The sequence below is a fragment of the Zea mays genome, chromosome 1, assembly GCF_902167145.1.
Source record: "Zea mays cultivar B73 chromosome 1, Zm-B73-REFERENCE-NAM-5.0, whole genome shotgun sequence".
NCBI lineage: Eukaryota > Viridiplantae > Streptophyta > Magnoliopsida > Poales > Poaceae > Zea > Zea mays.
The window spans coordinates 6,245,942-6,259,049 of record NC_050096.1 but is presented as its reverse complement, the minus strand read 5'-3'; the positions used below and the strand labels follow the sequence as shown (position 1 = coordinate 6,259,049).

The 13,108-nt window shown below is 44.4% G+C and overlaps 2 protein-coding genes across 3 annotated transcripts; both read left to right on the top strand.

Moving 5' to 3' along the window:
• Positions 1 to 4,834: 4,834 nt before the first annotated feature.
• On the top strand, positions 4,835 to 9,514 carry LOC100285254 (dolichyl-diphosphooligosaccharide--protein glycosyltransferase 67 kDa subunit). 2 transcript variants are annotated; one of them, NR_182192.1, is made up of 11 exons: positions 4,835 to 5,056; positions 5,166 to 5,210; positions 5,962 to 6,590; positions 6,694 to 6,841; positions 6,920 to 7,096; positions 7,168 to 7,259; positions 7,346 to 7,414; positions 7,494 to 7,583; positions 7,896 to 8,054; positions 8,711 to 8,935; positions 9,080 to 9,514. NR_182192.1 is itself a non-coding variant. In NM_001158148.2 (10 exons), exons 1-10 carry the CDS (start codon positions 4,919 to 4,921, stop codon positions 9,269 to 9,271), a joined length of 1,872 nt encoding a protein of 623 aa, NP_001151620.1. In that variant the 5' UTR covers positions 4,835 to 4,918; the 3' UTR covers positions 9,272 to 9,514. The 2 variants fall into 2 exon arrangements, 1 of the variants encoding a protein (NP_001151620.1); NM_001158148.2 differs by lacking the exon at positions 7,168 to 7,259.
• A 1,742-nt stretch (positions 9,515 to 11,256) lies between these two features.
• Positions 11,257 to 12,179, top strand: LOC100192077 (putative RING zinc finger domain superfamily protein). Its single transcript, NM_001137500.1, has one exon. The coding sequence runs from the start codon at positions 11,337 to 11,339 to the stop codon at positions 11,901 to 11,903; it is 567 nt and encodes a 188-aa protein (NP_001130972.1). The 5' UTR covers positions 11,257 to 11,336; the 3' UTR covers positions 11,904 to 12,179.
• Positions 12,180 to 13,108: the final 929 nt, after the last annotated feature.

The window sequence follows — 13,108 nt, the reverse complement described above, 5'->3', positions numbered from 1 at the left end:
CATACTAGAACATATTATAGGTCCAAATAGCAGTCCAACACATTACATAAAGTGCAGCACCTTACAAGTAGCAGTCCAACACATTCCAAACAGCACATTACATATAACAGTCTAATGTAGCTTCACATCCAGATATTTAGCACATTACAAAAAGCACTGCAGCAGTCCAACATAAAGTGTGCCATTAAAACAACTGTCCAAAATGTCACAACCAACATATTATAGTCCAAAAAAGCATCTGCTGTAGTGCTGGATAGCAACATCTCCATCACTTGATTTGTTGGAAACTTAATTCAGTCCACAATTGTTGACTCAGGTTCATCCTAAGAATAGAGTGAACATACATAGAGCAATATTACAATAGTTAAAAGGTTGTATCAATTATAGTCCATAATAAATTTGTATTGATCACAAAATGAAAACTCGTACCATGTCTTCATCGTTCTCTTCAAGCCAAGTCATCATTGCACCAACAAAGGTGGATTGAGATCCTATAATCCAAATTTGATCACATCTTAGTGACACAACATTGCAAGAAATGTATAAAATAATGAAATAGTTATATATTAGATCAATTACCTAATATATCTGAGCGAGACCAAGCTTGCATACACATAAGAGCTTCTATCATTGAAGGTGCAAGCCTACTGCGATGTGGACTAATGATCCTCCCTCCAGTACTAAACACTGACTCTGATGCCACTGTTGTCACAGGAATAGCAAGAACATCTTGTGCAATCTTGCGCAAAGTTGGATATTTTATCCCTGCATGCTGCCACCATTGAATTATATCTAGATCTTGAGTCCTAGGCAGTAGTGGCTCCTCTAAGTACAAATCTAACTCTGTCCGCACATATGTGGAGGTCATAGATGGTTGCTTTGACATATAATCATCAAAAGTGTCAATCCAATCTTCATCTCCTACCAAAGTAGAAGCACCACTTATCCTAGTTTGAGCACCATCTGTTGTGGCACTATCCTCCATAGAATCCTGGTATTCTGAAACTAAGGTGTACATCAAATCTTTTACTTTGTTGACTGCCTCTATAGCTATACTTTCAGACCCATGAATTTTAAGGAAGAGAGCATTCAACAAGTGTAATTTATATCTAGGATCCAAGACAGCAGCAACAGCCATCAAACCATGTACATCTGACCAGTATTTATTGAACTTCTCTTTCATTCTAGTAGACATTTCTTCCACTTCAGAGTTATCACTAACTTGCCACTTTCTAATAGCCAAATAAATATTGGTGATCTTGGGAAAGAAAAGGTTTGCTGTGACATAGCTAGTGCCTGATAGTAGATTAGTTACATCATAAAACATCTTAAGTTTTTCACAGAGTTCTTTAGCAAACTTCCAGTCTTCTGGTGTTGGAGCAGATGGGGCACGTGCAGCAAGGCGTTCAAAAACATCTTGGTACAATAATGCAGTGCTAAGCATCACATAAGTGGAGTTCCATCTAGTCTTACAGTCTAGAGCTATTCTTTTTTCATATTTTCCTTTCATTTGAATTACCATTTTCTCAAACTTTTCATGCCTTTTAGGTGTGGCTGACCAAAATGCAACACTTTCACGAATACTATCCATTCCTAACTCCATTACACTCATCCCATCTTTCACAATCAAATTTAGAATATGGCAAGCACATCGCATGTGTACTAATTTACCATGCAACATACAAGAGGAAAGTGGCAACTTGCCTTCAATTGCAGTCATAGTCCTTGTGAGATCCTCATTACTTGTGCCTATCATATTTCTCATGAGGCTATCATTAGTGCTACAGTTGTCAAGCGTGATTGTGGATAGATTTCTTTCAATACGCCAATCCAAAAGAACCTCATGGAGAACATCAGTGATAACATCTGCTGTGTGTGGAGCTGGGACATATATAAACCTGCAAAATTAACAAGCCATAAGTTATCATCAAGGTAGTTGCAAGATTGTTATCATCAATAGCATAAAGCTCAAATGCTTGGTTATTACCTAATAAGGAAACTTCTTAGTTTCCAGTCATCATCCAAAAAATGAGCTGTCACTGCCATATAACCTTTTCTTTGATGGTTTGCAGTCCACATGTCCGTAGTAACAGCAACACGAGAACTTAAACTTCTGAAATACTTCACCATAGATTTCTTTTGCACCTCATACATATCAAGTATGTCCTTTCGAATTGTGTTTCTAGAGACTACTTTGAATAATGGTTGCAGTGTAGCACAAAACTTGCGAAATCCAACATGGTCTACCATAGCCAAAGGATACTCATGGACAATAATCATTAATGCAAGCTCTTTTCTAGCAACATCTTGATCAAATGTGTATTTCTCTAAAGTTACTATCCCATCATGTGGATTTGCAGTCAGTTTAAGAGATGATTGTTTTAACCCTTTTCTAACAGATCTATCCGGGCAAATCTCAAGGTGACCACTTAAATGACTTGTACCATTTCTTGTTTCCCCTCCTAAATATTTCTTACACCATTTGCACTTTGCCTTCCAAATCCCATTTATTTGAAGTCTGTCAAACTCTTCCCAAACCCATGATTTTAATTTTGGCTTTCTCTTACTACCAATAGTAACATCATCCTCAATTTCTATTGTATCTTCTGTACCTGCAGCACCAGAATCGGATGGGGGTGCAGATGCTAGTGCAGCAGCAGCAGCAGCAGCACGTGCACGTGTTAAACGACGAGAAGCCACTGCGACTGCTGTTGCTTCCACTTGAGATGCTTCAACTGTTCTAGATGCAGCAGCAGCTACATCTTGAGATTCACCAGCAGTTCCACTAGTGCCCGGAGTCGACATTAACGTTTACTCAATCGCCCTTAAAAGAATGCAACAAAAGAATACTATTCAGTTCAACTGTGTACCATTAACAGCGCAACAAAAGAATGCTACAAATTGTATAAATGTAGTTAGATGAATTCAATAACCTGCAGCAATAAAAGAATGCTACAAATTGTATAAATTGTATAACTGTGTACCATTAACCTGCAGCAACCTACAGCGGCCAAGAGATGAAGCTACCTGCAGCGGCCAAGCGATGGAGCTCAGACCGGCGGAGAGTGGCGCAGTGGTGGTTACGGACAGCGTCTTAGCGAGCAGCGAAGAGAGCGGCAGCGCTGAGCGAAATAGTTCTTCCTAGGTTTGCGACGGAATAGTTCTTCCTAGGTTAGCGAGCAGCGAAGAGAGCAGCGAAGAGAGCGGCGGCGCAGCGCAGTGATGGAAGGCAGGGATGGAATGGCGGCGGCGCAGCGCAGCAAAGAGAGCGTGAGCGGCGACGGCGCGACACAGAAATGGAAGAGAGCGTGAGCGGCGGCGCAGAAATGAGAGCGTGAGCGGCGGCGCAGAAATGAGAGCGTGAGCGGCGGTCACGGGCAAGAGAGAAGTGGAATGGAAGAGGGATTTTAGATTCCTAGGTTGTTTATGTGGGCTGGGCTGTAATGTGGCCGTGTGGGCTGTTTTTCGGAGGCCCGTGGAGCACCCGCGGGTGGGATAAAAAACCCGCCCCGCACCCGTTATAGTTCGGGTCCCCGAACCCGTAGACCCGCGGAGGAAAAATCAACCCCGCACCCGCGCCCATCGGGTCCAAAAACCGCGGGGACCCGCCCCGAACCCGCCCCACTGCCATCCCTAGATCGGCTCGTTTGAATTTTTTCACGAGCTGAGTTGACATCCTAGCTCGGTTTGTTAACGAGCCAGCTCGATTCGTTAACGAGCCAGCTCGTGACCTAAACGAGCTACCATATTCCAGCAAAACGAAACTATATGCATATCATTTACAGAATAATTGATGAACATGTTATATATATGTGAGATGTCTATGACCTATTAATTAAACTAATGATTAATGAACTATGTCTATGTGTTAATTTGGTCTATGCAAATATAATTATGGGTTAAACTGATGAACATGTATGTGAATTGTGAATTAATGAGTGATGAATTATGCTAATTTGGTGTTATATTGACATGGTTTGTGAAACTATGCGTATAATTACTATTTTCTATCGTTAAATTAGTTTAAAATTAACTAAAAAATTATTATGTATATTTTATTTTTTTCTGCTCTGGCTCGCGAGCTAAACGAGCCAGCTTGAGCTCATAAATAAATCGAGCCGAGCTGACTCTGTGGCTCGTTACCTTAACGAGCCGAGCCGAGCTGGCTCGTTAGCTTAACGAGCCAGCTAGAACTCGGACGAGCCGAGCGCTCGTTATCCACCACTACACCAAAACGGACAAACACCAGAAATGACTGACCCGTCCGCCCGCTGGGTAGGGGTGGGCACATTTTTACCATAAACCGAAAACCGAACCGAACCGAACCGAAATTTCGGTTTTTTTGGTAGTTCGGTTCGGTTTCGGTTTTTATATCTAAGAAGTTCGGTTTTCGGTATCGTAATCGGTTTTCACCGTATACCGAACCGAAAAAACCGAATACCAAACTTTATCAATTCTCAAATTTGACTATTCAATTATGTGAACTAAATGTGTGATACAATTAAATTGTTATTCACTTATTTGTATTGATGTATGATGTATATCTAAATATTTGTACCTATATAATTTTTACTTTTTAAAATTATGTGTAATCTATCATGTAAACTTGTTGTATGTATTGTCTTGATTATAAGTTTGGTATTCGGTTTTTACCGAAAAATCGAAGTAAAAAACCGAAACCGAACTTTTCGGTTTTTCATTTTCTATAAAACCGATCGGTTTCTAATGTTTGAAAAACCGGAGTTTATTAAAACCGAAAAACCAAACCGAAGTTTAGAAAAAAACCGAATGCCCGGCCCTACCCGCTGGGGCTCCTCTTCAGCCTTGGCAGAATCGCAGCGCAGCGCACACGCACGGACGGCCCCGAGGGTTTAGAGCCCAACTTCTCTCTTCACATCGCCGCGAAGCCAGCTCCCCGATGCGATCTGGCCGAGGGAAGATGGCGACTCCGCCGCCGCCAATCCGCCCCGCCGCCGCGCTCCTCCTCCTCGTCCTCGCTGGCGTCCTCGCCTCCGCCGCGAGCGCCGATCTCGTCATCTCCAAGGCAGATCGGAGGGTCAGTACAGTCCTCGTTGTCCAGATCTCCGGAGCTCATCTCCCACCTCTCTCTCGACTCAGCGCTCTCGGATCTAACTGTGTCTGTTTTCCCCTTTCTCTCCTCGCAGGTTGATCTGACCTCGCATATCGTTCGCGTCCTCGCTTCCCTCAAGGTTTTGATGCTTGGCTTCGCCACTCCCTTGTTTTCATGAATCGTTCCTGCCTGCCCAACTATGCGTCTCGTACTAGTCTGAAATGACACTGTTGCCTTGTCAGCTTGATTAGAACGCTGCCATGTATCGATGAAGCTAGCAGTTTCATAGAGTGAATTATCCTAATAAATTCATGGCTACTGGTCTATTCACCGGTGTCAATTTGCTGCTAAAAAATTAAACATGCCTAACTATCTGCCCCGGGAAACCTGGTCAGCATTTTTGGAGCTAGTTAATAGTTATAGTGGATGATGCTTGTGAACTCATTTTTTTTGGCATCTGACATACATAATGAAGCGGGTCGGCCTGTTTCACTTTCACTGTATCAACACTGCTTACTATCAGTCCGGAAACCCAGTTGCAATGTCAGCAACTATTCACCAGTCACCTCTGCTGAAATTTCTACTGTCAATTTCGATGTACCCAATTCTCTGTCTCCACGAATTAGCCATATGCTTTCTAAACCAGTTTATAGATATGCTTGTTGAGTTCTGTTTTATGTATAGACATCTATTCTTAAGGCATCTATATTTCCATATTTTGATCATGTTTATGCCTTGCAGTATATGTATCAGCCTTGAAATTCTTAACATTCTTTGGATCTTTTCTGTTTTTGTTATAGAATAATATCTCTCTTGCAAGTGCTCTTTTCTAGGTGGAATATGTTCTTGTTTCGTTTCTCTAAAAGTTACATGGTTCCCAACTTGCCTAGGCTGAAAATGTTGGACCAGACCCTGTCTCTCAAGTTTTACTGCCTTTTCCCAATATTCAAGCCAAGAACTTGGCAGCTATTAGAGCATTCGGCAGTGAAGGGAAAGTGAAGGGTCAAAGTACTGTTCTGCCAATTGAAGTTGTTCAACCTTCTGGAGCTCCCCCGGAGCTGACATTCTTTTCAGCATTGTTGCCCAAACCTTTGGAAAAAGGAAAGACTCTGTACTTGGATGTTCTGACTGTGTTCACACACTCTCTTCAACCATTCCCAGAAGAAATCACTCAAGCCGAAGCACAACTTGTTGTCTATCAGGATAGTGCTCACTATCTGTCACCTTACCCTGTTAAGGCTCAGACACTTGCTATCAGATTGCCTGGTGGAAGGGTTGAATCATACACAAGGCATCCAAACGCAAAACTTGTGGATTCAGAACTGAAATATGGACCATTTCATGACCTTCCCCCGTTCTCCTACTTACCTGTGATTGTGCATTTTGAGAACAACAATCCTTTTGCAGTTGCAAAGGAAGTTATAAGGGAGATTGAGATATCTCACTGGGGAAATGTACAGATTACGGAACACTACAACATTGCTCATGGTGGTGCCAGACTCAAGGGTGAATTTTCCAGGTTATTCTCCTCTGAGTTTTGCTTGCAATTTTTAAGTAGCTAAACTTCTAACTGGAGATATAAGTAATGTTCAGAAGTAACTAATTATTTGCCTCTTTTGCAGGATTGATTATCAATCTAGACCTTACGTAAGGGGTGTTTCATCTTTTAGACATCTTATTGCAAAACTGCCTCCAAGGGCACACTCTATTTATTACCGAGATGAGATTGGTAATATTTCCACATCACATTTGTGGAGTGATTCTATGAAGGTAATCTTGTTAGCCGTCGAGGTTTCAACACCAGTTTCAAAATAGTTTCAAAGATCAAGGTTTCTTATTCTATTTCAGACCCAACTGGAAATAGAACCAAGGTTTCCATTGTTTGGTGGGTGGCAAACAACCTTCACTGTTGGTTATGGTTTACCACTTGAAGACTTTGTTTTCTATTCTGATGGAAAGAGATTTCTCAATATCACATTTGGTTCTCCATTGGAGGAAATTCTCATTGAAAAGCTTATCGTAAAGGTACGTGTGAATGTGCATCAAACGAATAAATTATATTTCGTTTGTTTAAGGCTACATGGCATACTTTGCAGATTTGTGGCCATTGTGTTTGGTATTCATTATAAACTGCCATCTTTATTTGTGTCGTGATCATAGGAATGTGGATAGCAAGAATAATGACAGGGTATTATGTACTATTAAATTTCCATATTCCATGCCTTTGCGTCAGTTGTCTTTGCCCCTTGTATGAGTATCTTTGTTGTTGAACAGGTTGTTCTACCTGAAGGGTCAAAGGATATCGAAGTTTCAGCTCCCTTTCCAACACAGCAGCAGCAAGAGGTCATTTCTCACTGTATGGTGTTGTGAGCTAAACAGTTATCATAATCATTGTTTCTAAAAGCAGTAATTCTTGGTGCAGGTTAAGTATTCACACCTTGACATTGTCGGAAGACCAGTTGTTGTCTTGGAGAAACCTGATGTTATTCCAGAGCATAATTTGTATTTCCAGGTTTGTCGCCAGATTCATTTTTGGGTAATTTGTTTGGATAACGGTTTTATGAAAAGGGTAACTTGTGCTTCTATTGTTGGTCGGACCAAATAATCAGTTGATGAAGTATTGGTTCCCAACACACATAACAGCACTAAAAGCTGCAGTATGAAATGCTTACTTGAGCTACTTCTAGTGAGTTAAATTGTTTGTTTATAGATAGATACCAACTGGAGAAAACTTATTTGATGAATCATTTGCAATATGCAGGTTTGTTTATAGATACATACCAACTGGAGCAAACTTATTTGATGAATCATTTGCAATATGCAGGTTTACTACAGATTCAACAACATATCCTTGCTCAGAGAGCCGTTGATGCTGATTACTGGTTTCTTCCTCCTGTTTGTGGCCTGTATTGTTTACATGCGTACTGATATGTCAATATCCAAGAGCTCTCCTTCCTACTTGGCCAAGCTGCAATGGGATGAGGTACACGATTACTTGAATACATACACACACATCATGAATCAATGGGCTTGCTGAAAACTGATTTATAAGCCTGCACATATTTCCCTTTTTGTATCTTTTACTATTATATTATCTTATATGATATGATGTGTCACATTAACTCTGGGTCCCTGGACATATATACTACTAATGATTAGTTTCGGCACCAAATTACACAGGGTTGTAAAAAGATATTCATTGGCAGGAGTAAAGATCTGCGGATGTAGAACTGGCGAATCATTTTTCATTTGTTGCTTTATATGACAATTGTGGCTGAAATTACTTATGGAAGGTCATTCTAAATAGGAAGACCTTGGATGTCCTGAAATAATGATTCTTTCTATTCTAAGGACACTGAGTGTTTTGAGTGCTGCATTGGAGCTCATGATGCAGAGTGTGGTTAAAAAATAACGAGAGAATTTGCATAAGTGAAGGCTAAAGTTAACCATTGCAACTCATTGTACTATGAATTAATTTTAGAGTAAGCATGCCTTGCTAAGGAAGCCATGTTTGGCTTGAGCTTTGAAAAACTAGCCTTGAGTTACTGCAGTACAAGCGTTATTTTGGTATTGTGGCAACTGCCTGTTATTTTCTGCAGTGCTAATGTTTTTCTGGCTATTTTATTGTTTGTGGTACAGGTGCAAGCAACTGTTCAGAAAATCCAGGGTATCTTTGAGCAATGCTTAGCAGTTCATGATAAACTGGAGGCCTCATTGCGGGATTTGTCTAGGACAGGAGACATTCAGTCTTGCAAGGCAGCTCGTAAAGCTGCTGACACGCAGTTTAAGGAGCTATCGAAAGATCTGAAGCCACTGTTGGCGACTCTACAGTCATCTCCCCAGTCTTATCAGATATTGCCAAAGGTTAGCTATTATTGTTATTGTCCAAACACTATCTCATGTCAGGCATATGAAGAACACAAATGGAGAGACGTGCAGAACTACTTTTCTGCACTTACATTAATTGCAAATATTCCATTTTGGTTACTGTGGTTTGGGGTGATGCAGGTAGAGGACTTGATCGTAAAGGAGAGAGAGATGCAGGAGAAGCTCATGACAAGGCATTCCACCGTTGTCGACAGCTTTGAGAAGAAGCTGCGCGGGCAAGATGTAGAGAACAGGATTGCTTTGCAGCAGCAGAAAATTGCTGCCCTGAGGCAGGAGGTTGAATCTCTTTTAGAGTACATTAGTGAGATTTGAGCAAATGAGTGCTGCTGTGGCGTGATACATCTTTAGCGATTAGACTGCCTTTGTTTGGTTTAGGGTTTACCCCAATATTGAAATCTACTACTCTGAGATTGTGTCGGTAACCATCTAGTTTCCCAGTTGAGAGACCTGGAAGTTGCAATGACCTTGTAACATGATAATCAGTGTAATTCTGGAGCTGACTAAATTTTTGCATTTAATATCAATATCACAGGAACCGTCATCTTTTGGACTGAATGTGTGAATCCATTTGTTTGAAAAGTTTTAGCTGGGAATTGCTTTAGATACCCTGTTTAGTGGTGCATCTGCACACGTAACTACTGCTAAGATAGTGAGGAATACTTTGTGAAGCCCAGCAAGTCTTGTGATGCTAAAGGTGTGCTTTGCTTTGCCTCACATGTTTGAGACTGAACATGGTTGGCCTTTTCGGGGTGATCAAACTGCTTGCACCCACGATCCTTTGGGACCACATGTAAAGAGCAACGATAAGTGGTTTGTTGCTTCTCTTTTCGTGACCTACACAGAAACCCTGTGATGTGGGGGATATTAATTTGGTGAAGAGAATAACACTTGCTTTCCTTCACTTTTTTTTTGAGACCTGTCCTTTGCTTTTCCAATAAGTGAAGGGACTAGGTTTTCGTTTTAGGCGTCCACTATGATTGAGCTACTCTAGCGTGTTTTGGTTTGTACAGTAACCATGGCGTGCTTTGTATCTTTGGTTAAATTCCGACCTCATTGTTTCTTGTTTCCGTGTTTTTTTTTTCTCTCTATAGTTCATACAAACACATGTTCCCACAAAATCTATATGTTTTTATTTGTCTGATTTGCATATGAATTCCTATCCAACCCATGCGGGTCCCCCCCCCCCCCCCCCCCCCCCCAAATCATGTCTCCCACAGGACATGATCCTATGCATTTACTGCTGCACCAGCATCTGTACCTTGCGTAGCATAATCATTCGTCCCATGAATGGCTTTGAGGAAAGTCGGCAAAGGATTAGGCAAGTAGTGCCTGTCCATCAGTGATCGAGTCCTGGAGACGATCACTGTTAGCCGAGAAGAAGAAAAAAAAAGCAGTGCAGGTTACGGGATGCTCCCAACTTCGATCATGCACCACGCCTCCACGATTACACTTACACGGCAATGGTAGCCGCCTAGCCCTAATGAAGATCTGGCTCCTCTCTGGGGCTTTCACTCTGCCAGTCCGGGGGAAAAAAATCAGTTCCATCCGGCAGAGAAGTGACGTGCAAGGTGCGAAGCCAACGACCACGGACCACCCTTTGCTTCCCTTGGAGACGTTTCTCCTCTGCCATCGGCCCCAAACCCAACGGCGTTTCCGAGGCCATTTCTTCCTCTCCCGTTGTTCTTCCCAGTGCAACGAGTTTGTTTTTTTTTTACCTGCATCACTCACTCCCAGCTTGTTCCGATTCTAGCAGTACTACGTACGTACGACGATGCGATGATGGGAGGCATCGTGTTCCGTTCATCGATCGATTGATTGATTGATGGGCACAACAACAGCAAGGCCACCACTGCGGCCTGCGGCCCACGGCCTGGGACCGGGCAGACGCCGCACGCGAGGCGAACGAACCAACGCGGCATGATGGCAAACCAACGCTGTTCCGTGGATGCGGCTTATCAACTGCAGTCGCAGCTGGCTGCCGCGCCCGCGCCCGCGCGAGGTCCTCAGCCCCAGGCGTGGCGTGGCGTGACGTCGCGTGCGCGCAGTCATGGGCCACACGCCCACACGGCCTTGGCCCCCGTTGTCGTGGCGGGGCAAGGGCTGGCTGGTTGCGCGGTGGGGGGACGCGTGACGCATGCCCGCTTTGCCTTGGCGCCATATCACGTGGACACGAGCAGTCTCCCAAGTTCCCAACTGCCAACGACAGGCCAAGCCAGCCGGCTGCATCCCAGACCAGAGCCTTCTCTCGTCCTCTCCCATTTAACCACCATCGGCACCACCACTGCCACTACGCGCGAGGCACGGCACGGCACGGCACGACCGAGCTCCAGTCTGCCCCCGCCCCCATCCGCACCGCACGTCCGCCTTGGCCCGGCAAATGGCGTCGCCGGCGCGGCGGCTCCTGCAGACCAACTCCGTGCAGTACCCGACGCTCCCCGCGGCCGACCCGCCGAGCCCGCTGGCCGTCGACTCCGACGTGGTGGTCATCCTCGCCGCGCTCCTATGCGCGCTCATCTGCGTCGTGGGGCTGGCCTCCGTGGCCCGGTGCGCGCGCTCCCGCGCCGCGCCCGCCGCCGCCAGGAGGGGGCTCAGGAAGAAGGCGCTCAGGGCGCTGCCGAGCCTCGCGTACGAGGACGCCGTGGCGGCCCGGGCCGGGGACGGGGCGGCGGAGGTCCTGGCGGAGTGCGCCATCTGCCTCTCGGAGTTCGCGCCACGGGAGGAGGTCCGCGTGCTGCCGCAGTGCGGCCACGCCTTCCACGTCGCCTGCATCGACACCTGGCTCGCCGCCCACTCCTCCTGTCCCTCGTGCCGCCGCGTCCTCGTCGTCGGCGACGCCGCCAGTAAGCGCCCGCCCCAGCCTAAGCGCTGCCGCAAGTGCGAGGCGGCCATGGACGAACCCTCCTCGTCGTCCGGTTCCGCCGGCGACACGGCTACCGGTTCCTGACCCTTCTCACGAGTGCCACAGCCACGCCGCCGCCAGTTTCTAGCAACTGGGCCGGCAAGCTTAGCTCCACTGGAATTCCGTCATCATCAGGTGCCGCCGGTTTCTAGCAACTGGGTTGGCAATCTTTAGCTCCACTCCAGTTCATTCCAAGGATTCGAACGTTGATGCTGTAAATTGCAGGTTGGTCGATTATGTACATATTTATTTTCAGATTAGAAACATGTTAAAGTATCGTGTGAATGTGAATCTCAGAAACAGAATCTTTCTTCGCAACTCAGTTTCTCATAATCTTGCCGGCAGCATGTTTGACTCTCTTTTTTTTTCCTGTATTAGTGAACTCATATAATACAGTTCATATTGGAAATCACAGGGCCTTCTTTGCTGGCAAACTGCTGCTTTATAGTTTGTTAGGTTCGGGACTCTGACTCACACTCGAACCATTCCCCCACCCTTACTGTATCTTGGTCAGAGTTTATTAAAGCACTGTTTACTATTCAGATATGAGAGGGACATGTTTAGTGGGGACCCTGTTTCTTAAAAGAATATTCATTCCATCCATAAAGTCATCGTCGTATAAAGTTTCCAACAAATTATTACGAAATCAAATGGTCATGGCACCTATAGTATAGTTATTTGACTTCTCGTGGTTATATATTTATTTGGCATCTCATTGTTATATGGGTATTGACATTTGACTCGGTTAACCTGTGCATACAACTTAATAAAATAAATAGAGGATTAGAAGGAATGCGCAGTTGAGTTGATATATGTGGGTTTCCTTGCTTTTTTCCAAGGAATCCAATGACAATTTTGTGAAATAAAGTTTGAGTTTTAGATAGACAAGTTTTTTTTGGAGGGGGGCTAAGTGAGTAGTCAGTAGTGTTTCATTGATCTCTCCTAAGAAAGTAGAGGTTTTGTCTATCGGGTTAAGTAGATCAATGTCATTACAGGTTTGTTGTTTCGAAGATACATCATTACAACGCGTCAAATCAGGCCGGACATGTGAATCCCGCTTGTCATCTTCTACCCCTATCCTCAAGCTTCTTCTAACTCTATCCTCCCCACGAGGCAACATGCATCTGCTCACCGGCAACGTGGAACACAACATGACTGGATGCGCCGCAGTGGAGCCCCGCCAGGGAGCTGTGCCACTGTCGCGACACCGACATCAAGAGCACGCCACCGGGTGAGCAGGCGATCGCGCA